We start from the raw sequence: 27,213 nt of genomic DNA, 5'->3' as shown, positions 1-27,213 counted from the left end.
TATGTTCTCCTTAAAATGGTCTTCAGTTACAGTGGTACAGAATAAATTCCACTAACCGATCTTAGCCCTACGCCAATCGTAAACCCCTAAAATCCCAATCTTAGCGTGACGTTACGATCGGCATACCGTTCCACTAACCAATCTTACCCAAGTCAATCGTAAAGTTAAGATTCAAAGTCTAAGTTGCTCATGACCAACTTAGGATAGCTAAAATCAATCGTAGAGAAACCAAAATGGTGGCTTTCCTATTCTATGTGAAAAATAAGAGCGAGCATTTCACCGTGAGCGTCCTCTAAAATCCCCCATATTTCTGTGATGTAAACAAACACTGCACTGAAGCCTTACAAATGTCAGTCTGACCACTGTCGTCATGGGAACACAACCGAGCGAGTCGGTGTAACACACTTGTACAACAATATTGCAACGTCATGCTTAACAATTAGGGACAGCCGTGAAGTGAATAATGTTCTGAAGCAAAAAAGATACAAATACGTTTGATTTAACTGCGCATATTTGGTGGGGGATTCTAAAGGCAGGCCGCGTGTTTTTCAAGACCACTGACAGATTCTACATACGTTATAGCCTCGTCACGCCTTGTTTATTCTGATTGAAAAGGTTCAGGCACATATTAAAAGCTCTCACACAATTGGCATTTTTAAAGTTCAGACTTAAAACCTGTTCTCAGTATATTACTTATAATCTCCTCGTGTAAATTATCTGTACATAGCGCTTTGAGCATGCCCCAGGATGTGGAATAGGCGCAGAGCGGTGTCGGGTATTACCGAACAGCTAACACCACATCCCGCCTAATTCCTACTGTGTTCTAACACCTACGAATAGTGAATGGAGACACGCATAATTATCGTGTTTTGTGTTTGTTTTGACGGTTCATAAACCACACGGATGAATTATTACCGTTTGTTTTATTATCAGCAAATAAGCGACGCCATAGGCATAGCGAAAATTGCTGAGGCCAATGACGCTTGTTCGGTAAAGGACGACAGGGCTACACAGTGAAGGGTTGGTGTTGATCGGACTGTACAGTCCGTACATGGCTAACAAAGCCGTACTTTATGGTTTGGAACTGCGTAATATACTGAAATAGAATGGGGTATTTTGACCAAGACTTGTTGGCTTAGCCATCTCATCGCCGGAATACGAACCACGTTTAAGAATGTAATTTCTGTTGCTTGTATTTTCGTCAATTTTCTTCTCTGTGTCTTTTGAAGTATATTTAAGGAGCAGACGATCGTTCTTCCGGAAGAGGAAGTTTCCCTTTCATAGCATGCGTATAAAACTTGCTGTCGCGATCGGCAACTTGAGAAAACAATGCGAAAATGGAATTTTGTTTTGTAATAGCCGCTTGTTCGGTAATACCCAACAACGCTCCACTATAAATATGCATTTATTATTATTATATTATGCCTGATACCCAGCGTTCACACGCACTTGCACCTGAAACCAAGGTGCTCACTACCCTAATATTTTGCTCTAGGTTTTTTCTCCACGTTTACACTTGGTTGGAAAAATACCCATGAAGGACCGGGTTAGAATATTGAACTTCAATAACCCATGCTTGTCGTAAGAGGCCACTAACGGGATCGGGTGGTCAGGCTCACTGACTTGGTTGACACATGTCATCTAGTCCAAGAGCCCGGGGGTGATTTTTGTACCGAGAGAGGCCAAAAGGTTTGAACATGTATTCTGATGTAAAATTGCCTCACGAATCCAAAAATTTCAGTCTTACAAATCAAAGCTGTGGTTTAGCCCACTAGGGGGCGTTGAAGCGATGACTCAGCATGTTTTTCAGGTAAACTGCTGCATCCTTATAAAAGCCATTTCCCAACTACAAATACTCAGTATTTCACCCAAACTGGTTGCAATGTAAAGGAGAAAGATAAATGTGTAATTTCACAAAATAAAATGTTTAACAGTGTGGTATGTATACGTTAGCACCCTCCTCAAGGGTGATATGGATTTCAACGCTCGAGCCGTCAGGCGAGAGCGTTGAATCCATGTCACCCGCAGAGGGGGGGTGCTAACCTACTTATACCACGTGGGCGCCGAATGGACTCGTACATTGCTTGTTGCACGTGCGTTTCCTGCACCGCCAAGGTTGTTATCCACATATCAACCTCTGCACGTGCAGATAGAAGGTTGATACACAGAAAATCAACCTGCCAGAACAATGGACATAACATACCCTAGTTGTATAAGTAGAGTAATGACATATTGCTTTTCTTCGTAGATTTACAATTTTTTTGTCATTTTACCACCTGAAGTTCAGTGTAATGAAACTTAAGTATAATATAATACAGTATTTAAGGCTTTTAATTATGTAAAATTGTGTAAGGAATTCAAATATATCAACAAAATGCAGGGTTAGTGTTTTATCTAAGATAAAGAGAGTAAGGGTAATTCTATAAAATCACTCAAGGGGAGATAACTCTGTAAAATGTGGTTTTCAGAAAGAGATATAACTTGCTTTTTAATCTATATACATGTAGTTGGACATATATTTAAAGAGTAATTAATCACCAACATTTCTTCATGTTACAAAACAGGTCATCATGCCAGTAAAACATGCATGCATGCACGCACACACGTGCACACACACACATATAATAGTTTTAAAATTATTAAGCTAATGCTGACAACTCACATTGAGATTTTGGTATTTCTGTCAAAATGCAAGGGCGACCTCATCACGGATCATACTCATCGTCAGTAGCAGAGTCACTGTCATCTTCTCCAGCCTCAACCTCATCTGATTCTTCGGGGTCTGGAAATGTGCTACTCATTTGTTTTGTGACACATGTAGGTACCTGTGGTCCTTCGTACCATACAAGTTGAACAGTTCCATCCTCCAACTTCCATCCATTTCCTTCTGGTTTGAACTTCAATGGATCACAGAGATGAGGTGAGGTGAGGTGAAATTGGATTTATGGTCGTGCTCGAGAATATTTCGCTCATATGACGACACAGGGATGAGCATTCTTCCACATACTTGAAACATAATTGGTTCTTTTGATTTTTTTAACTAACGATACTTGACAAGGAGGAAATACAGCAGCATCTGTTCCTTTGATTTTGTCTAAAGGACCACGGCCTGACGCTGGAGCGTATCTTTGTTTGAACAAACTATAGCGCACATTATCGACACTGGACAGGCTTGGTTTTGTATACAACGCACATACAAATTGTTCACATCCTGAAGCAACATGTGAAGGTACCTCCTGTGTTTCCTAGACATGTAAAGGCAGCCTGAAATGCAACAGAGGATTCCAGAAGTTGAAGTGGGCGCACTTTCCCCTTTCGAACGAAAGCTAAAGTATACAGATTGTCCACAAATCATTTCATACACTCACATGGCTTGAAAAACCTAATGAGCTGAAAATAACCGTCCGTTGTCTTTACATACTTGTCTTACACATAGTATACTGTGCAGTCCATGAAAAGAGGCATCACAAACATGACATTGCCACCACCTCGTCTCCAGCACAGACTACAGCCGTAGTATCCTGAAATTCACCAGGGTTTTAAGTTCCCAAACACTTTCAAGTGCTCAGGACCATGATTTGGGGAGTATTCATCTCATTGAACATGTCTGTCCTGTGTTGTCTGTCCCACTTAAAGGATGTAGTTCTAACCCGGATCTCAGTAAACCCACTGTGGACAAGATGGGAATTCGCATTGAAAGGAAAGACAGAAATATTAAACCAAATCCATTATTAAGATACATATATGAATAAAAAATGACACCTTATCGTTGAGGCCCCAAATGTCATCACTGATATGCGATTAAACAAACACAAAGGAATATGTTCCAGTATACCAAATAATTAACCATGGGCAAATAAAACCGAGCTTGATCCATATTGGTGTCAATTAATAACACATAACGACAGGCAGTGTTACTACAGCTCACAAGTTGTGCTCGTTTATTTGTTGATTTGTTTAACGTCGCACTCAGCAATATCCCAGCTAATTTACAGCGGTCTGTCATGAACCGAGTTTTGATCAACATCGTGACATGGACTGAAATACGATGACATGTGTCAAGCAAGTCAGCGAGCCTGATCACCCGATCCCGTTAGTCGCCTCTTACGACAAGCATTTTTCTCTTGTACCACCAAACGTGGTTATTTGAGAATAAACTGAACTTGAACTCGAACATGGCTTACTGAAGATGACTTCTAGCCGGACCTTCACGGGTAGTCAACTAAGTATGAAGTCGACAGTTGAAAATGCCCCCACAGTCTCTATTCTAAGCTTCCATCAGCAAACAATATTCTGTTTTATTTTATAAAAATATTATTAACAAAACATGGAGCGAGAAGTTAAATTACTCTATCATGCAACATTTGATGTTATCTGTAATATTGCTGTACGCAATAGTCATATAATAATAATAATAATAATAAATGGATATTTCTTATGCGCCATAGTCCATCCAGAGCATGCTCAAAGCGCTACATATAAAAAGAGTCACTAGAGTTCAAGAAGAAGATATGACAATTAGCCAAAAATAACCGTGAGAGTATTTTACAGTTATAGGTTGTAGACTTTTTTGAAGAGGAAGGTTTTGAGTCCCGATTTGAATGCTTCTAGGGATGAAGCATTTTTTATGGGAGTAGGAAGACTGTTCCATAGGGTTGGTGCTGCAAATTTGAATGACCTATGGCCAAAGTGTTTGAGACGAACTTGGGGAACTGAGAGAAGATGTTGATTCTGAGAGCGGAGAGAACGGGCAGGCATATATGTTGACAACATCTCAGAGAGGTATGGAGGAGCTAGGCCGTGTTTGCAGCGGAAAACAAGAGTGCAGATCTTGAAATGAATTCTTGCTTCAACCGGCAGCCAATGCAGACTCTGGAGGATTGGGGTTATGTGAGTCCATTTGTTCTATTTTTTATATCAATGTTTAACTCCAAGACTTATATTCCTATTGAGGAGACCTTTTCTTCTGATTGTGTATACTATTAACTATTGTGAAACACGGTCAGTTTTAATTACTGGATGGACATACATTAAAAACAAAACACAAAATCTTTCACAAAATCATCCAATCACCGCTGTCAGATGATGTAATCTGCACTGAAGACTCCCTACGAAAACTGATTGTTAAACGACTGATTCTGATTTGTTGTAGTATAGTGCCTGTAGAACATTTTGAAAGCGACTGCACTAGGCAAATCTGTAACTTATTTGCTGTGTACATATGAAGTTTCAAAATAGCGAAAGTTGGGTTGAACTTTAATACTTTTGAATTCATACTTAGAAATGTCCGCAAATCCGATCATAGCACACATGAAAGGTGCTTGTGCATATGTTTTAAAAGGTGCAGTTTCATATGATAAAAGCCCTCAAACTCAGAAAATGTCGGGAAATGTACGCAAATCCCGCCATAGCATATATTAGTAGTGTATTTACGCCTATCAAATGGTGTACTATCTGGCTTTTGGTTCCGTGACGGTTGCCCAGTCTTCACAAGCACCACAATTCGCCCTGCAGAGTTGCGTCCCGTAGTCGTTCCAGGATGCGCTGAACGTTGGTTTGAATCCGTGAATGTGATCTTGGGTTTAGCAGCCCCATACATGGGCTCGTTTTCATGAAAGTTGTAAATCTTATGTCTGTCTCACTCCGGGCTTTCCGTTCACAGGTCTGTGGTGTGCCTGGAATAGCGTTCCAAACAGTCAAGCCAACTAACTTATTGTGTTATAGCAACGGGAGGAAGGTCATACGTCGGTCGTACGTGTTTGCGTGCGTCTGTGTGTGCCAAGATAAAGTAACAAGATGGCTTTTTCTTGTAATAATTTATAAACATCAATAATATAAATAATCCGCCGGACTAACCTTTATGTGTGTTTTGCAACTGAGTTTTTTTGTTTCTCGAACCATGTCCACGTACTTTCAGCCAATATGATTGCGTATATGTCTTGAGACACAAATAGATTCAATCTGGAACAGAACCCACCAATGCTTTGTCACCATGGCAACTGTTAACATTATCTAAGGTGTTAACAGGTGTTTCAGTTTTGTCACCATGACAACTATGGTTGTGTAAGAAATGTCACTGTGACATTTGCAAGTTGTGGGATACAGGTTGTGTCGGAACCATAAAACCGTGACGACTATAGAAAGTCTTGGCGTCTCGGCGTTTTCACCATGACTGTGAACGGTTTACTCCCAAAAGTCAGACAAATCAATCAGGCGTGATTGTGATTACAACCTAGTCTTACCCACTCATATAATGAACCTGCCCCATACACTAACGAGATGGTTTTCACGTTTGTACAGAAATACTTTGATCAGAATATTAATGTTGACTGGGTTCTGCAAATGTGTTTTCACAATGTTCAGTTTTATCATAACAGGATTATATATTTTGCATACTTGTTTTCACAACCTTCCCTTTGATCAAAACAAGATTATATATTTTGCATGTTTGTTTTTACAATGTTCACTTTGATCAAAACATGATTATACATTTTTTTATGTTGTTGAGTTTCCATCAACCTAAAGGAGTTACTAGTACTTCCTTCCTAGCATTGTTGTTCCAGCATAAACAATATAAAATATAGAAAGAAGTACAGGGTGTAGGGTTAACATTCAATTATAACTGGCAAATAATAGGAAAACATTATCCACTCTACCAAATTCAACACTATCTACACAAAATCAACCTTCATCCAAACGGCAAATGTATCACTTGCCAAATTCCTGAAACAATAGCCCACACTATCTTTAACTGCTCAAAACATAATAAACAAAGAACCCCATTTACCAATGCTTTAAATCAGTACCTCAATAATGCCAACTCTTCTGATCTCAACATTCTAACAAACCCCAAATTAATTAAAACAATCATTAAATATCTTATTCATACAAAATTATATCAAACAATCTAGAAACAAAAACAATAATACAATAATGCCACTTGTTACCATTTTAAAATTGTTATAAATATGTATATATGTTCTTTTAACTTTAACTCATTTTTTAACCTTTTATTATGTTCATCATTATTCACTTAATAATTATGTTTTTAAACATAGGTTGGTTGTAAAGTAACATTGTCATTATCCAGCTTCTCTTTGTGTTTGGATTAGTATATTTGGAGTAGTCCATTAATAACAAAGGTAACAGTGTAGTGAACCTCGGTGCAATCAACCATAACCTTTGTTGTTTTAACGCGTCTAACTTTTGGGACGTCTAACTTTTGGGAGGTCACCCTGTGAACAGTCTGGCAGTCAGTTGTTCTGTGTTTCCCATCTCGCGCTCGCCTTGAATATTCATTCCGCCGAGAATGTATTAAAACGTTTTCTTCCCCAATTTTCCCCTGCCGCTGTAGATTTTACCATTCTGTTTTCTCATTTTGGCTTGGTTATATTTCTGTCTATTGAAACGTCCGTGAGATACGTATCACGACCAGTTCAGCCTGAGTGACGCGATTCCGCGCAGTGAACTGTACTGTGTGTTATGTACGTCTACATCGGAAGAGCAACAAGCACAGTTGTGAAGACGTATTGACTTCATTTCTTAATTAAATTAAGCCCATTTCTGGTGTCCCCCGCCGTGATATTGGTGGAATAATGCTAAATGCGGCGTAAAACTAAACTCAGTCAGTCAGTTTTAATTAAATTAAGTCAGTTAGCGATGAGAACAGGAGACATTGTTTCCTTTTAAGATATTTTACGGCCGCTTCAGTGACTATGGAGAGGGTGAGTATCGCTTTATGCCACTCGCAGCGCTATTCCGTCAGTATCACAACAAAATGAATTGCCATATGATTCTTCCACTAGATCCCAGCTAAGGGACCGTTCATAGGTTATGGCTAGGGGGTGATGATGATTTTTATGGAGAAGCTTGTACAATGTGAATGACCCCCCCTAAAATTTATCTACAAAACAAGTGACACCCCCCTGCATGTCATGTACAAAATCAATGACCCCCTTCCCCTACCATAATTTATGTACAAAATTGATGACCCCCTAGTACGTGTGTACAAAATTGATGACCCCCTAGCTCGCCAGAACAAAATGGGTGACACACACCCCCCCACCCCCAGCCCAGCTCGCCAGAACAAAATGGGACACACACCCACCCACCCCACCCCCAACCCACCAAAATCATCACCACCACCCCAGCCATAAATTATGAACGGTCCCTAATGGAGGAAGGATTCGGGGCCGCGTCTATTTAGCTGTCCAGTACAAGGCAGATGATCAGGTGTAGCTGGATACGAAGAGTAGGCAGATCGACTTCCCATTCTTCCTCTTCCTCAGGTGCAAGAATTCCGGCTGCAGGTATTTTATACGACACCTGAGGTGGCAAAGATACCAACGATTTGGACCGTTTATAATTTATGGCTTGGGGTGGGGTGTGTGTGTGGGTGGATGATGATGTTGCTTTTAAAAATGGTGTGTGGAGGGGAGGGGTGGTGGAGGGAGGGGCCTCATCAATTTTATACACATGTACTAGGGGGTGATTTTGTACATGACATGCGGGGTTGGGGGTGGGGAGGCATCTACTTTGTACATATTCTTTTCTTCTTCTCTTTTTTTTTTGGGGGCGGTTATTCAAACTGTACATGCTTCCCCATACAAATCATCATCATCCCCCCTAGCCATTAGTTATGAACGGTCCCTTACGTGATGAAGACATAGGCTGTGGGGTCAGTTTCCGACTGCCCCTTTGGAATCATCACCGCACAGTAGGACCTGGGTCAACAACGCTTTCTTACTAAAGTACAGATTCTAGTACTTTTGTTAGGTTGAGTCCCATCTGGGATTCGAACCGACACCCTGAGTCAGGCACCTTATCGCCAGCACCCAAAGCTGGACAACAGGTAGTCTACACTGCGGACTTTGTGTCCCCCTCTGATAAGTGTAAATTGGCTCCCCTGGCCGAAAGCTATGAATACACAATGCCATTTAGAAAGTGGTCAAATGTAACATGTTATATTTAGGTTTACACTTTCTTAGTCCCGCATGGGACTTAACCCAACAAAACTACTAGAATCTGTACTTTACTAAGAAAGTGTAATCCCAAATATAACATGTTACATTTGACCATTTTCTAAATGGCATTGTGTATTCATACAGATAATGGGTATCATTTATCAGTTCGGTGTTGGAACACAAATACCATCTGTCTATTGGGCAGACAAGTTTCCCCATCCAACTGTTTGGCTTATATAGTGAGAACAGTGATGAGAACTACCATCACTCACTCTGTTGGGATTCGTAAAGTTTGTGGTTGCATTGCCACGACAAATCTGGCGAACCTGATAAGTTGGACCCCGTCTCTATTATTGTTATATTTGCGCAAGTTGACAACGCGCAAAAGTGTCCGGCAACCAGTTTACAAGCCAGGCTCCTCGCAACGTTCTAAGAGTGACGTGTACAAGTCAGTTGAGCTTGAGGCGCTGTTGAGGAGCTTGCGTTTGTTGGAGCCGGAAGCACGTTGGTTGTTACGTGTATTTATTTACAAATAGTTGTTCTCGGCGAATGAAGTTGTGATGGAATTGCTGCCACTCAGACTCAACACGGACGTTGAAAATGTGGTCAAAGCAACGTTTGAAGTTTCCCTTAAGGTAAACTGTCAATTACAATGACGCATCACGTATTGCATCTTCCTTCGTTCTATTTTCGATCACTCAGATTTTGAGTGTGAAGGACTTGCATCGCTTCAGGAAAGGAATCATTGCCTTACCACTATCAGAAGTATGTGTTGAAACAGCGGAGGGGCCCAGCGGAGATACGATGGTATCGCTTTGTGGAGTAACTCTTTGAGACTGTTCTAAATAATGCTTTGAATGTAGGAAGGCGAGAATAGGAGACGGACCTATACCAGTTTATCAATATAAAAACGGGGATGATGATATCTTCATACTCACCCTAATGATAAATGTTACACTCATTTATCAGTGTATGAAATAGGACAAAAGCCCAGCCAGACATCAGGGCTGGTAACTTCAAAATGTTACCAGCCCAAAATGCATTTAAGCAGACCAGACACCAAGATATTGTGAATTTACTCAGATGTATGGAACATATTTTTTTTTACCAGACCATGGGACTGGCTAGCTGTAAATTTAGACCGTCCGTCAGAAATCTAGCCCATCTCGGTCGGTCTGACGGGCCTTATTTCATACACTGCATTTATGTAGATTGATGTTCTTGATGTCAATCACTCAATTTTCTGTGATCTCATCAAGTAGTAGTAGAGGGGGTGATTGCCGCAGATGGGGCTTAGAGGCTTATTTGTGGGAATTAAGCCTCCCAGCCCCCTTAAAAAATATCGAGAGGCATCCTTCGATGTGCCTCCAGCCTAGACTTGTTACCTTTATTTTAAAAGTATACTTGATGTATGTTTGCATGTAGGTAGGGAATTGGTTTTGACTGTGACTTGAATGTGTTGCCAAGTTAAACAAGATGGTGGCTTTAACCAAGCGACAGCAGCCCTGTGTGGCTTTTTTTTCTCGTCTTCGCTGATGCCAGCGGGTTTCCGAGTCTTGGTTCAAATCTCTTTTTTCATTCGGTGGTATTTTGCGATTTCCGACATCAGCAAACGAAACTCTTCCTCGGAGATTTTGCTATCGGTGATCGTGGTGGAAATATGATCGTCGTTAGTGTTAACTTGGCTTCGGCCAGAACCCTGATCTCGTCATGCTTCAGCGCTTTCCGTTGCAGACGACGTGAAATGAATTTAAGGGCTACTCCCGCCAGCCCCGATACCCTGACGGTTATTTCTAACCCGAGGACGACGGGTGCGGCCATGATGGTGGATAATAAGCCGACGCCTGCCACGCCTAATCCCATGCTAGCTGCTACGAGAGATGCGTCTACGCCATCGATGGCAGTGATGGCTCGATGGTATTTTTTGTATTGGCGTTTGATTTCGCCGATCTGTCGCAAGCGAAATCCATCCACGGTTTCAAGCGTTTGAGCAACTTCGTCCATGGCCGGATACAATCCAATCTCGAGTATCCAAACTCGTCACTGAATTATGAGTCCTACACTCTACCATCACAGCACGTGGATTCCCGATCAGTCAATATTCGAAACTTTGGGTCTAGGCTGGCGGCACATCGAAGGATGCCTCTCGCTAGACCATCGCCGTTTTTAAGGGGGGCTAGGGAACTTATTTCATAAAAATAAGCCTCTAAGCCACATCTGCGGCAAAATCCCCCCTCTACTACTACTCATCACTCTCATTCATTCACTCACTCACATACTCACACACTCACATGTTCACGCACTCACATGTTCACGCACTCACTCACTGTTTCAGGAGGGGAATGCCCCAGAAGGAAGTACAGACAGTCGACTCTCCAACCTGCTGAAGTGGCTGGGTCTCCCACCTGGATACACAACACTGAGGATAAACACATGCAGTCAACCCACAGAGAGTGTTCTGGAGGCCCTTCGGGACACTCTAGCAGAGGCACGGTTTCAGATTGGTTCATTTTCCTGGACTGATTGATTGTCATCCAAAATCTGCTGCAGATAGTTTTTGAATTTGCAATATATTATAGTTGTCAATTTATTCATCACAAGGTACAGTTTCTGAAGTGAGGGCCAGAAGATTTTAGCCATTAGCGTTGAAAGTATGTGGGTCCTAATGACAACCTATCTTTTCCAAAGTTTTCTTAGGCAGAATATAACCTTGTATAACAAATGAAAGCAAATATTTTCTGAGTTAACAAGTCAAGAATCAACACTTTAGCAGTAAAACCTTGTGTAGATTCCAACTAGGAATATTTCTCCAGCAGCCAGTGCTTGTTGAAACAGTTGACCTGATTGACAAGGTTGTCAGACTCACTAACATGATTGATTGTGGATCATTGTACCTTAAAGTCAAGGACACTTGCTGATAAAGTCATTCACCAGATGGTTTGGTCCAAACGTAGTTACATGCTGCTGTCATATGCTGGATTATTGCTGAGTGTGGGGTAAAGCAAAACATAACAGTGAAACGCAGTTCATTTCATATTTAAATTGTGTTTTTCAGCAATGCATCGTGAGAGATGTGGAACCTTTTGAAATGTCCCCTCATCCTGCAGTCAAGGACTGTATGGTCATCACAAACAGAGGACCCAAGTTGGATATCAAACTGGTGAGATTTGATCGTTAATAAATAAGGAAACAACATATGTTTCCCCCCACCCCACCTCACCCTACCCACCCAAATATGCTTAATGTTGACCACATAATACACATCTGAACTGTGGTAGCCTAGTGGTTAAAGCTTTGGCTCGTCATGCCGAAGACCCGGGTTCGATTCCTCACATGGGTACAATGTGTGAAGCCCATTTCTGATGTCCCCTGCCGTGATATTGCTGGAATATTGCTAATAGCGGCGTAAAATTAAACTCACTCACTCACTCAGAACTCAGAACACTGAAGACTAGCATCACTTGAGGCTTTCTTCTCTCCACGTCAATGTAACTGAAATACATGGTAGAGTCACCTGCTGTAATGAATGCTGGACTCATGCAGAATGGTTCAATCTGCTGGTCAAGTAATACCAAATGATGGTGCTAATTGTTACCTTGCCTGGCACTCAGATTTCATGAAACAAGTTGTCTGTAGGTCAGTACCACACGTAAGCATGTTCAACTGTGCCATGGTAACCAAGTCACACAGTATTATGTTCATCCCGCTGTTTTATAGTTTGACTATTGCTGAGTATTGACTTCCATGCATCCTCGATAATCTCCAGGCTATATGTTATGGTAACTCTCCACTATACCCTGGATGCATCCACGGCTTAGGGCGATGATTTTATTACCTCCCTTGGCTAGCTTTTTATCCAATCAGGTGCCTACGCTGGGAAGTTGACTGTACCAATCACTACTCACTTTCGCTTCTTAAATTATCTAACCGTTTAAACTGGGCAACACAATTGATGCAGAGGTACTCTGAAAGAAATAGAAGGAGTTCTTTCATATATTTTTTTAAAGTTTCAGATCTGTGAATTTGTCTTTATTATTTCCTCAAAAATCTGAGTGGCACTGCGAACAAACCTTCGCGACTGCGACCGCTATCTTTGTTGACACTGGCAAGCTCGGTTGTAACGGCGGCTTAGCTGATTGGCTACTGTGAGAATGCGGAGCCGGCCAAGGGAGGTAATAAAATCATCGCCCCAAGCCGTGGATGCATCCAGGGTATAGTTGAGAGTTATTGTAATAGGGGTGTCGCGATACGCAAATGTATGGATGCATCGATACATTTTTAGTGACGATACGATACGCGATACATGCTTGCATGTATCGATTCCTATTTTAAAACTTTATCGATTCAAATTTTTATGCTATATCCATCTCCTTCAAAGTCTTGATAGTAAAATTATACGAGACCGCTCCGATAAATAGATGTAGCTAGCTTAACTTAAAAAATAGGTTGGAAACTAACAGCTTTTGTGATTGGCTAGACTATTTTGATGGACCAATCAGCGAGCGCGTACGTTGCCGGTAAGGTAATGCTATGAAAAGGCGCGAAAATTATGTATCGCGATACGTATCGTATCGTGACCTTAAAATCGTGATATGTATCGTCATCGTGAGATTGGTGTATCGTGACACCCCTATATTGTAACATATACCCTGGAGATTATCGAGGATGACTTCCATGTGATTGATGTTTCAGTGTGACAAGGAAGTGGTTGTGGACCTGGCATGTGGCATGGCGGTGTTGCGTGGAGCCAACGTCTTCGTCCAGGGCATCATGGCGGCTCCCACAAGTAGGTCAGCACCTGCATGGATGACAGAGGCACTTTCCCATACACACTTTAGGGACAGAATTACATGGTATGATAACTGTCACTCAAATACTGTTCAAGCTATGATAAGTATGTTATAATTATCTCCAGGTGTGCACACCGGTGACCAGGTGTCGGTATACGCTGACCTGAACGGAGAGTGTCGTAAAGGTCTCACGCAGAAGTTCACAGGTCACAAGATGTTCGTGGGTAATGGAGTCGCCCATGTAGGAAGGGATGAAATCTTCTGCAGCTCAGAGGGACTAAGGTAATGATGATGAGGAGGAGGAGAAGAAGCATGTGAACATTCATTGTATACCAAATTCACATCCTAAAGTGTAGTGACTAGGAGACTCCTGAGGGGAAAACAACTATTGCGATAACGATATTCTGTTGCAATACTACTAATGTGATAACGATATTCTGTTGTAATACTACTAATGTGATAACGATATTCTGTTGCAATACTACTAATGTGATAACGATATTCTGTTGTAATACTACTAATGTGATAACGATATTCTGTTGCAATACTACTAATGTGATAACGATATTCTGTTGTAATACTACTAATGTGATAACGATATTCTGTTGCAATACTACTAATGTGATAACGATATTCTGTTGTAATACTACTAATGTGATAACGATATTCTGTTGCAATACTACTAATGTGATAACGATATTCTGTTGCAATACTACTAATGTGATAACGATATTCTGTTGCAATACTACTAATGTGATAACGATATTCTGTTGCACTACTACTAATGTGATAACGATATTCTGTTGTAATACTACTAATGTGATAACGATATTCTGTTGCAATACTACTAATGTGATAACGATATTCTGTTGTAATACTACTAATGTGATAACGATATTCTGTTGCAATACTACTAATGTGATAACGATATTCTGTTGCAATACGACTAATGTGATAACGATATTCTGTTGTAATACTACTAATGTGATAACGATATTCTGTTGCAATACTACTAATGTGATAACGATATTCTGTTGCAATACTACTAATGTGATAACGATATTCTGTTGCAATACTACTAATGTGATAACGATATTCTGTTGCAATACTACTAATGTGATAACGATATTCTGTTGTAATACTACTAATGTGATAACGATATTCTGTTGCAATACTACTAATGTGATAACGATATTCTGTTGCAATACTACTAATGTGATAACGATATTCTGTTGCAATACTACTAATGTGATAACGATATTCTGTTGTAATACTACTAATGTGATAATGATAATTTTTCCTTATCCTGACTCATGTATTATTGCTTGTCTCCTTCCTTTCCTGAACGTTAGTGGAACACTTGTATCTCCTTTTTGAAGCTCCCTTCAAAAAAGCAGACGTAAAATCACTACTCACCACAAGTTGTCTCCCTCTCGGTTTTGGTGGGAAAACGGCGCCACCCGTCTTCCCACTCTTCACTCTTTCCTTCTTCGCCCTAGTGGATGGTTGGGAGAGCACCTGTGTCTCCAACACGGCACTATATCCTTTGATAACTTAGTTATTTCCCTATAAGTTACCTTTATAAGGTTTCAGGGAGTATCCTTCTACAATATGGTTTGAAACTTATTAGTAATTTGACTGTTAATTCACGGTTTTACGTGATTGTTCAGTTTGTTTACATTTCATGAAAACCTGTTTTCATTGTAGGTTTAGGTTATCTGCTGCAGACCCGCATTTATTGTGCTCCAGTTGCACAACAATATGTACTTCCAGCTCTCGCTGTAAATTATGTCAGCAATTAACAAAAATTGAATTTAATAATTATTATTTCTCTGTACTTAGGCGTGCTAAGGATAAATCCAGACGACTTTTGCAAGTCATGGCTAAACCGGCTGAGTCCCTTAAGAGCTGTCTATCGTTGTCAGACGACATACTTCCATCCAGTGACCTGCCGGAGGCGTCCTCAGAAGATGGGCGTGGGATGAGGTCCGCCATTACGTCGAAGAAAAGGTCTTTTACGTCGGACAACTCCTCAACCCATGTGAAGAAAAAGAGGCCATCTTCGTCGCAGAAGAAGCCTTACACCCCTAAGGCTTCAACCAGCTCTACGGGGAGTTCTTCACAGACTACGAGGACTTTTTCGGCTTATATGATGAGCCGTTGTTGATCATCCCAGGAAGCAGGCCTCAGCAACGGTAACGTCAGCAGCCCTTTCTACGCAGTCCGAGTTACCTTCTACACTGACAGCAGAGATCCATGAGGCACAGCGATCCCTGGACCATATCGCTATCATCTCAGATACGACATCACTACAATCGTCGCAGACATTCAACCCCGGGGCCTTTATGCAGCAATTCTCTCAACAAATGATGGAAATGATGGAGAAGCGCTTCGCGCAGGAAAGAACCTCACATGATGGACAGCCAGGCGGCTCTCATGCTCAAGTCATCAACCTCAGAGAGGATCCAGTGCTGCACGAAGGACCCCACACTGATGATACATCTGAGAGGCCTACCAGAGGATCTAGCTCTAGGACTAAGAGCAGATCTACACTACATGACGTCAGCAAACCTGCGCGAAGGACGGCACGCTCTTCAGAACCAAATAGATCGTCATCAGATGATGAGGCTAATGAAGAACCTTCACGCAGGCTACCCACTTCACAGAGGAAGAAACCTACACCTCCTAGAAGGTTTAGAGAGACGTCTCGGGACTCAGACCCTCAACAAAACCTCTCACCTGCGCGAAGGTCATCTGAATTATCTTCAAGGTCGCAAGTCGTCACGGGATTCACCACTTAGGAATACGTTGCCAGGAAGGCAATCCCGGCCTAGAAGACGCTCACCTCCACGCAGGTTGCCATACAGATCGCCTCTTAGAACTACACGTAGTTCAACATACTCATCCCGACACAGATCGCCACGTAGATCGCCACGCAGATCCCCAACAAGGATATTCAACGATCTTATACCAGTGGACATGATACAGAGGACGATGGCGGTATCATATTTTCGGACTCAGAGATAAAATATTGGATGGCTAATGGACTGGACGTAGCGTCACCCTCTAAGGAAGAGAATGAAGCTTTTACGTACCAAATGAAGGACGATGATGTGGACTATCCCACAGTACCCGGACAATTCTTACAAGATTGATGACAAAAGGCTGGCACAGATAGACACTATGACCAGAAGGATATTCTTCGGACTTAACAGATCCAGAGCAATTAATGAAACGGTCATCTCCAGGAACTCTACTGCAGAGGAAGACCGGATGATTTATTCTGCCCTACTAACGCAGAAAAAGGACCACCAATTGATGTCAGAGCATTTATCATCCATATCAGCAAGACTCTGTACAGAGCTCCATGGTCTACAACATCCATCTTTGCAGGGGAGATTGACGAGGTTGCCAAGGAAGTTACAAAGGAATCCAGGGAAGTCATGATGATTAAGTCCATTGATACACTAGCCAGTGTCATCAGGCAGATGTCCCAACGCTACTCTGGAGAGCGTACAGATCTTCAGATATTTACATTGGCGGGGTTCAGCACAGCCTTGCTAAGGCTATGAAGTTACAAAGTCAACATATTCCCAACGTCCAAGTTTGGACGACTATAAGGACGACTGCATTATCTATAGGTCTGAAGTAACAGTCACAGCAGCCAGGAAAACAGCCTACCTACATTGGTATTACGCGGCGAAATCTTTCGCGCGTTTACCATGCAACCCACTATACACGTGGTCACTCGTATAACTCCGGAAGGCTACGGACAAGACCGAGTGTTGATAAGATATCAACGACTGCACAAGATTCTACAAGGACCTTTTTTCAGCTACACCGGTGACGTCACATCACGGGAAGCTAAAGGAATCAAAATGCTGCATTTTGATTGGTCCATGAGAGTTCAGATGTCAGGGAATTGTTTACAAGTGACAACAACCTTTCAACGTGGGAGGAAGGCCTCAATTACAGTCCAGTTAGACGGGAACTACGTGATTCGGCTGTCTTCACAGGGTTAGAGACCTTCCCTGTCAGCATTAAAGACAGTTCATCAGGCGAATTGCAGCAACATACGTTTGACGGACTTTTGGTTACGGCAGCCAGTCTACTTTATATAGACTTCACAACGATGGCAGTCACAGAGTCGGACATTGCTTCGTTTCCCTTACGGACATGGCAAGGGTTTCACGATCGTTGGATCTAGATACAAGCCATTGTATCTCAAGTACTACTCTCTCCGTTATTACTACGAAGTTGGCAGAGCCTACACAGGACCTGCAGTTCCTAGCAATTCGGCTCATCACAACAGAAAACCGCATAACAGTACCAGAGGACCGTTGGCTAAAGATACAACAGATGGTATTGCAAGCTCTACTCTCTCCATGGCCACTCCGACAGTGGCAGAGTCTGTTGGGTCTCCTCACGTCAGCACAAGATATGACGCGCAGAGGGAGATTACAACTACACCCACTACAGGTCTTCGTAATTGCACATCTGGATGATCCGGACCCCTTCGGACTCCCGGACAGACTAAAACCATATCTACTATGGTGGACTCAGAGATCGAATGTTTGCGGAGGCACCTACTTAGCAGAGCCGGAGTGCAAAACGCATCTCTATGTGGACGCATCTCTCCAAGGATGGGGAGCACACCTCGACAACGAAGTGTCAGCTGGGAAATGGACGTTACAAGAGAAAGATCTGCATATCAACATGCTAGAAATGAAAGCAGTGATAAACGCCATACTCCACTGGACCAGCATTCTATAAAATGCTCATCTAACGGTTCACACGGACAACTCATCAGTGGCGTTCTACATAAACAAACAAGGGTCAACAAGGTCGGCGAACCTTCTGAACCTGTGCTTTCATCGGTTCAGCATAACAGACAATCTGAACATCCACATAAAGCATGCCACGTTCCAGGAGCCAAGAATGTGATAGCAGACGCACTATCTCGTCCAACTCAGCCATCCCCAACAGAATGGATGCTACATCCAGAAATCTTCAAACAGATCATACAAGAGATAGGAGCGCCACCAAAAGACTTGTTTGCAGCAAGATTCAACAATCAACTGGTAACATTCGTCTCTCCAATACCAGATCCACGAGCATGGGCAACAGATGCTCTAAGCATCTCTTGGGAAGGACTAAACGCTTACGCGTTCCCGCCACCAGCTCTAATACCGAAAGTGTTGCAGAAAATCATGCAGACGGGGAACCTGCAACTGATTTTGATCGCGCCTTATTGGCCAGCGAGAATATGGTTCCCCATTCTCATACAACAACTAGGACCGCCTCAACTGCAACTACCAGAGTGGACGAACTTGCTAGTACATCCACACACAAAGCAAGCACACGGCAGCCCCAAGGTGTTCCGCCTACACACATGGACCGTATCAAGGCTGGCTTGAATAAGAGAGGATATTCCGCCAGGGCAGCTAAAGCGGTCACGCTTAGCTTTACGCAAGTGAACACGCAACTTGTACGACGACAAGTGGCGAAGCTTTGAGACCTACGCTTTGAAAACAGGCTTCACAGCCATGAAAGCGACACACCCTCAAGTGGCGGACTATCTTTGTCACCTAGACAAACGAAGCGGTTAAAAGGGTCAACACTCTCAACATACCTAGCGGCATTGAGCTCAGTTAGCACTATGAGGACGAGTGTAAAACTGACTAAGGTACCAGAGTTACTGGCCTTACTACTCTCTTTTAAACTGGAGGACCAACAACAGAGATTTAAAGCTCCGGCTTGGGACCTCAACATAGTTCTACGGCATCTCACCAGTGACGCTTATGAACCATTAGATAGGACATCTTTTGAGTTCTTGACACAGAAAACTCTGTTCCTGATTGCCTTAGCAACAGCAGCAAGGAGGTCGGAAATACATGCTCTAGACTTTGAAAAAGACACGATTTGATGAAAATCGAAACATCGTGCATATGGGACTGAGATGGGACTTTATAGCAAAGAATCAACTGCCAGGTCAACCGGACAGACAATTCCACATCCCAGCACTATCATCAGTCCTTGGGCCACAGGATACACATATCCTTGTGCCCAGTAAGAGCATTAAAAGTCTACCTACAAAGGTCTAGGACCAGGAGACAGAAATTCAAGCGTCTTTTCATCCTTATATCGGCAGAGACACAGACAGAGATCTCTCGCACTACGATATCAATATGGATGAGAACTGTCATTCTACGGGCCTACAAAGCAGCAGGACTTGATCCTCCAAGAGCCTCCAATCCACATGAAATTAGAGCTCTGACGTCAACACTCGCTCTACATGGAAACTGCTCTATCACGAGGATAATGGAGGGCTGCTTTTGGAAATCGGACATGGTGTTTGCCAACCACTACCTGAGAGACATCGCCACTGAAGACGTCTCTGGCATTCACCATTTCGGCCCACTTGTTGTAGCACAACAATTGACAGTTCCACAGAGGCGCTGAGACAGAGTCTCGCCCTTTTATCACATGACTTGCAAAAGCCAACACTCAGGAGAGTTACAGCTTTAGAGTCCATATGCACGTCTAAGACAGACAAGCATAAGTGATAAGACCCAGTACTTGTAAGGACGTACTCGTACATAAGATGGGTCGCTTCTCCACTTGATGCTTGCATCAAGAGATGGAGTTGCTAAAATCCACATAAAAATGTTAACAGAAGCAAGGACCAAAAGTTAACAATTGTGGTCCCCCCATCAGAGAAAGCTGGAAGTAAAGGGTTACAGCAGCAGCAGAGCCTAGCAGTAAATTGAAGTGCTACCAGGAAGTTCCCATAGGGGGGTATGCAAGACGTAAATCACCAAATTGGAATCCAGAAGTGGCTTGACCCACCACCAAATCCGTCGGATTCCAAAAGCAATAATACATGAGTCAGGATAAGGAAAAATATGTAATTTTCTGAGTAAAATTGATATTTTATACTTATCCTGACTCATGAGGTAAGCCCTCCCAACCTCCCCGCTAGGCACTTTGGATTTCCCAGCAAATCTAAGTGTCGGGCTTGCAATTCGGAGAGAGTGAAGAGTGGGAAGACGGTGGCGCCGTTTTCCCGCCAAAACTGAGAGGGAGACAACTCGTGGTGAGTAGTGATTTTACGTCTGCTTTTTTGAAGGGAGCTTCAAAAAGGAGATACAAGTGTTCCACTAACGTTCAGGAAAGGAAGGAGACAAGCAATAATAAATGAGTCAGGATAAGTATAAAATATCAAGTTTGTTAAAGAGGTAACAGGGGTGGATAACTCTAAAGCAAAGTGAATACATCTGGTACTTCCTGTATTTTGTGCTGCGCATTTATCAATGGAAGTCAATTACTAAACTATCGACAGTCACACATAATATCGATGCATCAATAGTTTTTTTGTTTCTACCATTGATTAATTGCTATCAGACACTCAGCAATTGCAATCCATCGATAGTTTTATGCATCGTTACAGTGCTAGTGGTGACAGTCAAAATGAATGTTTATGTTGGTGCCATGAGTGATAGAATAAGAGTTTAGTTAGGATCCCCTGAACCTGACAAAGTCTACACTTGCTCTGTTTAGGGCTTTAGCACTGCAGGAAGGGCTGGTGGGAAAGGAAAATAGTGAGATGCAGGGACTGTGAGACAGACTAGAAATTCTGTAAAACATCAAGATTTGTAATTTAGCCTACTTCACATCATGTTTACCTGCCCACAGTGTCTGGTCTTCCTGTCAGTTGAACACTGTTGATGGCATGTATTTCAGAGATAATCATTGCCGAGATCACGCCCTGTTGGCTGAGTCATATGTTTGTCTGCTCCATTCCTGAAGTGCGATGGCTGAGGGGGTTAGGCGGCTGACTTTGTGTACTGGTGATTAGGTGCATGACTCTGAGGGTGTGGGTTCGAATCCCGGATGGGACTGAACCCAACAAAAGTACTGTCTGTACTTTAACGAGAAAGTGTAATCCCAAATATAACATGTTACACCATTCATGTCATCTGCCATGCGTGTTCACATTGTCCCTCATTGAAGACTTGGCGATTCATGTCTTGTTTGTTGTTTATGCTTCCAATCAAAGGTCTGTGTACCACGAGATAATGTAAAATATTGTAGCCATTGTATATGATAGCATTCACTCGTTCATGTGTAAGAAATGCAGGTGTATATTTATTCCTTTATATGTTGTTGATGTTTTCAGTGGTGTTGGTATAAGGATGACACAACCAGTTTTCGAGGCGCCATCTCTGGACCAAGTTCTACCTGCTCAGGTGTTCCCACAGAATCTTCCATCCATTGTGTGTGGCCGTGTCCTTGACCCCCAGCCAGGGGAGACAATTCTGGATATGTGTGCAGCACCTGGTAGGTTTATGATGTTTTTGCAGAGAATTGTTTGGCCTGTTGCAGAATTGATCTTCAGCAGCCCATTATTGTCGGGAGAGGCGACTTACAGGATTGGGTGTCTATTCATGTGATTATTTTTGAGTTGTGTTGACTCGTGCTCGTCAGTCACTGGCTGGCCAAGTCTAGACTTGATTGTTTACAACAGGAAATAAACAAATATATTCTTCAACTTAGGATGAAATGAGTCTCATTTTACTTGTTACTGCAGTTTCACGTAATGACAATATTCTGGTCAGCTCCATGTATTTCTGTCAACAGGTGGGAAGACCGTCCATATCGCCACACTAATGCAGAATAAGGTGGGTGCAGAACAGTCTTACAAATTTGGGAAATTTTACTATTTGCTGCAGACAAAGTCAAAAGTCATGGAATGAAAAATAAAATCATAGTGCCTTGAAGTTTTCAAATTAATATTTCCTGTGGCAGTGTTTCCTTAGGAATTGAATGACTGACTGACTGAGTTTAGTTTTACGCCCTTTTAGCAATATTCCAGCAATATCACGGCGGGGGACACCAGAAATGGGCTTCACACATTGTGAGGAATTGAATGAGGACAATATCTTTCTCCCTCAGTAGCAAAGTGAATACCTGCTTTTTAAAGGCTGTCAAAAGGAGATGATATGCATGTTGAGCAACCTCATAAAAATTATACTTCTTACTTCGATATGACTCGTGAAGTCGGTGAAGTTGTGTGGTAGCCTCTTCAGAAGGTCATGCAAGGGAACTTTCTAATTAGCATGGAGGCTTCTGACATCTTTGCTTGAAAAAGTGAATAAATTAAGTGTTCAGACAACCATGTCCATTTTTTTATGTCTCAGGAACAAGCATAATCTGGATATATGCCTTGTTGATATTTCATGTGTCCTATTTTTCCACATGGGTACAATGTGTGAAGCCCATTCCTGGTGTCCCTCCGGGATGATGTGTCTAGAATATTGCTAAAAGTACACTTCTTTCATCATTTCTGATGTTGTAAATGAAGGATACAATGACTATTTTCAGGGGAGAGTTGTAGCTCTGGACAAAACCCCACAGAAACTTGCTCGTGTTGAGAAAAATGCAGCTAATTGGGGTATAACTATCATAGAGACCTACAGCGGCGACTCTCGTAAGGCTCTCGATGACCAGGCAGGTATGTGCTCGATGACTCACACACGAATAGGCCTTCTTCTCACTGATGACATACAGGTTAGAATTGGTCTTCAGCAATGCATTCTTGTCGCAAGAGGCGACAAATGTGATGAGGTTGTCAGGCTTGCTGACTTGGTTGACACATGTCATTGTATCCTAATTCAGTTGGTCGATGCTCATGATGTCAATCACTGGATTGTGTGGTCCAGACTCATTGATTTACAAAGCACAATTATGTAGCTTGAATATTGGTGAGAGCGCCATTAAAAACAAACAAACCAGATCCACAAGAGGATGTTGCGGTGCTATGAAGGAAAAGGGGGTTAAATTTAGTTTTTATTCCTCGTCTTTGTTCCAGCAATAAGTGGCGGCCCACCCTACCCGTCATGTAGTTTTGACCGTATACTACTGGATGCTCCATGCAGTGCCCTGGGCCAGCGTCCGGCCAGTCGGAACAGAATGAAACTCTCTGAACTCATGTCTTACTCAGTCTACCAGAGAAAACTATTTTCCAAGGTAGCCTTTTATACATATTACTTACCATTATGTTTTGTTTTAGAACGAAAATAAATATAATAAACCCAATAAAACTGAGTGCTATTTGTATTTGTTAGAGAATGACTGTGATGTACATGATGCAAACGTCTTGGTAGAGTGGTCCCCCTTAGACCAATTTGTTCAACCTAAGAATATGAAGCACACATAAAATTATTGCTATTTGAAAATGCACAATCTACAAAACGTCGAAAGGACAATGCATTTGGGCAATCTCTTCCCTCCACCCCACTCCACCCCTGCCTATATTAAAAGAGACAGACATCAGAAATTGACATTGCTTTCATTGTTAATGTCAGATGCGGTCAAAATAGAGACTTTGTTCTTTTCACCACTCGTATGTTAAGCCATGAAGTTCTGGGTTAGAATATTGATCTTCATCAACCCATGCTTGTCATGAGAGGCGACTAGCGGGATCGGGGGGTCAGGCTCGCTGACTTGGTTGACACATGTCATCGTATCCCAGTTGCATAGATCGATGTTCATGCTGTTGAGCACTGGATTGTCAGGTCCAGACTCGATTATTTACAGACCGCCACCATATAGCTTGAATATTGTTGAGTGCGGCATAAAACTAAACTCACTCACTCATATGTTACTGATGTCATTTGTACAGATAAAATGTGCCATATATGCTGAGGAAATTCTTGGGGAAAAATGTCACACTTATAAAGGGTAACTGGAGGCACAGGACAAAGTCGTTTTGAACAAAATTTGAACAAAATATAATTACTAAACCTAGATGCTGATTGTTCCAGATACTCAAAAACGCATTTATTGGTGCCATTAAATATCTCAGCTCAAAATACATAAAGGAAAGTTTGTGTGATTTAATGAAACACTTGTTCTGTGTGTAACAGGCGGTGGAGCTGCTGAAACCTGGAGGGGTGCTGGTGTTCAGTACCTGTACAGTGACGAGGGAGGAGAACGAGGGACAGGTGGGGTGGGCACTACAAACCTTCCCCAACCTTTGCCTCCTCACACAGGTAAGTACTGTTCATATTCATACATTGTTTAGCAGCCAGGAGGTTGCAGTGACCTACCCCCAGCCAGACTAAGTGTTGGACGATGTTAATCATGTCAATCACTGATGTGACTGGCCCAGACTATGTTTATTTATTTCTTATTTACAAGATACCATGTGTTACCCATAGAGATCCTGGTTAGAATTGGTCTTCAGTAACCCATGCTTGTTATAAGAGGCGACTAACGGGATCAGGTGGTCACACTCGCTGATTTGGTTGACACACATCATCGTATCGAAATTGAGTAGATCGATGCTCATGCTGTTGATCACTGGATTGTCTGGTCCAGACTTCATTATTTACAGACCGCCACCATAAAGCTGGAATATTGCTGAGTGCGGTGTAAAACTAAACTCACTCACTCACTCACCAGCATATGTTTTGAATATTGCGGAGTCCGCATTAACAAACAAACCAATTAGTTGTCAACACATCTTCTGTCAGATGCCCAAGGTAAACAATTGTACTTTGTGTCAGAACAAACAATGTCTGAAATTTTCAGTTGGAGTTGAGTGATAGCAGTCAACAAGATGATGTTTTCCCTACTAGGTAATCATCATGCTTTGTTCCAGGACCCTCACATTGGAGGTATAGGACTCCCAGGTGAAGGCTTGTCAGAGGGGGATCGGTGTAAAGTCCAGAGATTCGACCCCAGTGTCCTGACACCAGACACACAGACCCCGGACACAGACACCATAGGGTTCTTTATTGCCAAGTTCCAGAAAACAAGCTGACCTTGCCTGACTGACCAGGAGGGTGTCCTGTTCAAGTTCTGAAGGACAATCTAGTCTTGCCTTACTGACCAGGAAGTTGTCAATATGGCCAAGTTCTAGAGGACAAGAAAGTTGTCAACACGGTCATGTGCTGGAGGACAAGCTAGTTGTCAACATGGTTGTGTCCCAGAGGACCAGCTAGTTGTCAACATGGTCATGTACTGGAGGACAAGCTAGTTGTCAACATGGTTGTGTCCCAGAGGACCAGCTAGTTGTCAACATGGTTATGTACTGGAGGACAAGCTAGTTGTCAACATGGTTGTGTCCCAGAGGACCAGCTAGTTGTCAACATGGTTGTGTCCCAGAGGACCAGCTAGTTGTCAACACGGTCATGTGCTGGAGGACCAGCTAGTTGTCAACATGGTTGTGTCCCAGAGGACCAGCTAGTTGTCAACATGGTTGTGTCCCAGAGGACCAGTTAGTTGTAAACATGGTTGTGTCCCAGAGGACCAGCTGTCAGTGTCATTCTCCTAGGAGACCTCCAGGAGTCAGTATGGCTTAGTTCTAGTGACCATGCCTAACTAACCCACTGTCAGCCAGAGACGGATCGGCAACCTTACTGGATCAATCCTCCCCAAGGGAAGACAAAGCTGACACACACCAAGAGACTGAAACAACCAGTTGTAGGTGCAGTATTACGTGACATTACCTCACAATACAGGCTGTTCCAGGGTCAGATCTGTATGCTGGTGTTGATCTAAGATTACTGACCATGATAAAATAACACTGGGGCTGTCTGGCATGGTCTTCAGAGTAGCTGCCGATGTGAATGTGTATATGTCTGGTTCTGTATATCGTCAAATAAATTATCCCAATTCACTGACCTCTATCTTTTGGTCTGTTCAACATACAATGACAGTGTTTTATGTGATAAAAATAATTGTGCCATACCATCAGATTTTGTGGAGGCAGTGGACAGTGGAGGCTGTCATTATAAACTGTTGTTGTCTTGGCCGCCAAGGAACCCAGCCAGATCGGACAGGCTGTTTCCATAAACGACACCCATATGTTACCTCACAGTTGTTATTGCTGTCAGATTATATTCAGTGGTTGATGATGTTAGACACCTGCAACACACAGATCAACGACTACATACATATTTCCTAGCGTCGTTTAGACACATTACATTGCAATAATCAGGACACAAGTGTTTTCAACATCAGTATGTGTAGGAATAGCACAGATGGCTTGTGTGTTGTTTGGTTCATACAACACGGAGGGGAAAAAATGTCCGTGTCAACACTGATGTCCCTCCTGTTTATAGTCCGCAGGATTATTGCCACCCGTCCACCCATACAATATTCACTAACATTCATGTTTTCGGTTGTTTGTTCAGTTTTAAAGCGATGTAAACGTCAAATTTCGCTTTTGCACAAGTTGCCAATTTTTTACACACTCCAGCCGTGTGTGTGTGTTTCGGGCCCGTCTCTGCAGCATCGGGTTCGATTCCCAGACGTTCGTCAGGCTGGTGCTAATACAAGGTCAATTGTGGCGGTGGTCAGTACACTGTGTCACATAGAAAGAGCAGTTTAACGGGGGTTGTGACATGGCAGATAGTGTGACATGAACAGTATATGTTACAACCTCTTAACAA

General features: G+C 42.5%; 1 protein-coding gene across 5 annotated transcripts; it reads left to right on the top strand.

Annotated features, from left to right (window-relative positions):
* The first annotated feature begins 9,385 nt into the window (after positions 1-9,385).
* On the top strand, positions 9,386-25,915 carry LOC124288018 (tRNA (cytosine(72)-C(5))-methyltransferase NSUN6-like). 5 transcript variants are annotated; one of them, XM_046724541.1, is made up of 11 exons: positions 9,387-9,598; positions 11,299-11,451; positions 12,019-12,123; positions 13,656-13,749; positions 13,879-14,035; positions 21,933-22,093; positions 22,394-22,434; positions 23,138-23,267; positions 23,625-23,782; positions 24,682-24,807; positions 25,419-25,913. In XM_046724541.1, the coding sequence occupies exons 1-11, from the start codon at positions 9,524-9,526 to the stop codon at positions 25,578-25,580; spliced, it is 1,362 nt and encodes a 453-aa protein (XP_046580497.1). In that variant the 5' UTR covers positions 9,387-9,523; the 3' UTR covers positions 25,581-25,913. The 5 variants fall into 5 exon arrangements, with proteins under 5 accessions (XP_046580500.1, XP_046580498.1, XP_046580497.1 ...); XM_046724544.1 differs by lacking the exon at positions 11,299-11,451 and having other exon boundaries at positions 9,386-9,598; positions 13,656-13,753; positions 25,419-25,915; XM_046724542.1 differs by lacking the exon at positions 11,299-11,451 and having other exon boundaries at positions 9,386-9,598; positions 25,419-25,914.
* Positions 25,916-27,213: the final 1,298 nt, after the last annotated feature.

The sequence above is a fragment of the Haliotis rubra genome, unplaced genomic scaffold, assembly GCF_003918875.1.
Source record: "Haliotis rubra isolate DU_JTF1 unplaced genomic scaffold, ASM391887v1 Scf41, whole genome shotgun sequence".
NCBI classification, from domain to species: Eukaryota; Metazoa; Mollusca; class Gastropoda; order Lepetellida; family Haliotidae; genus Haliotis; species Haliotis rubra.
The sequence above is the reverse complement of the archived record's forward strand: the minus strand, read 5'-3'. Positions and strand labels throughout refer to the sequence as shown.

Coding starts and splice junctions, on each gene's coding strand:
- LOC124288018 (XM_046724541.1), top strand. CDS start 9,524: ATGGAATTGCTGCCACTCAGACTCAACACGGACGTTGAAAATGTGGTC. Junction 23,268..23,624: donor GGCTCTCGATGACCAGGCAG/GTATGTGCTCGA, acceptor TCTTTGTTCCAG/CAATAAGTGGCGGCCCACCC. Junction 23,783..24,681: donor AGAGAAAACTATTTTCCAAG/GTAGCCTTTTAT, acceptor TGTGTGTAACAG/GCGGTGGAGCTGCTGAAACC.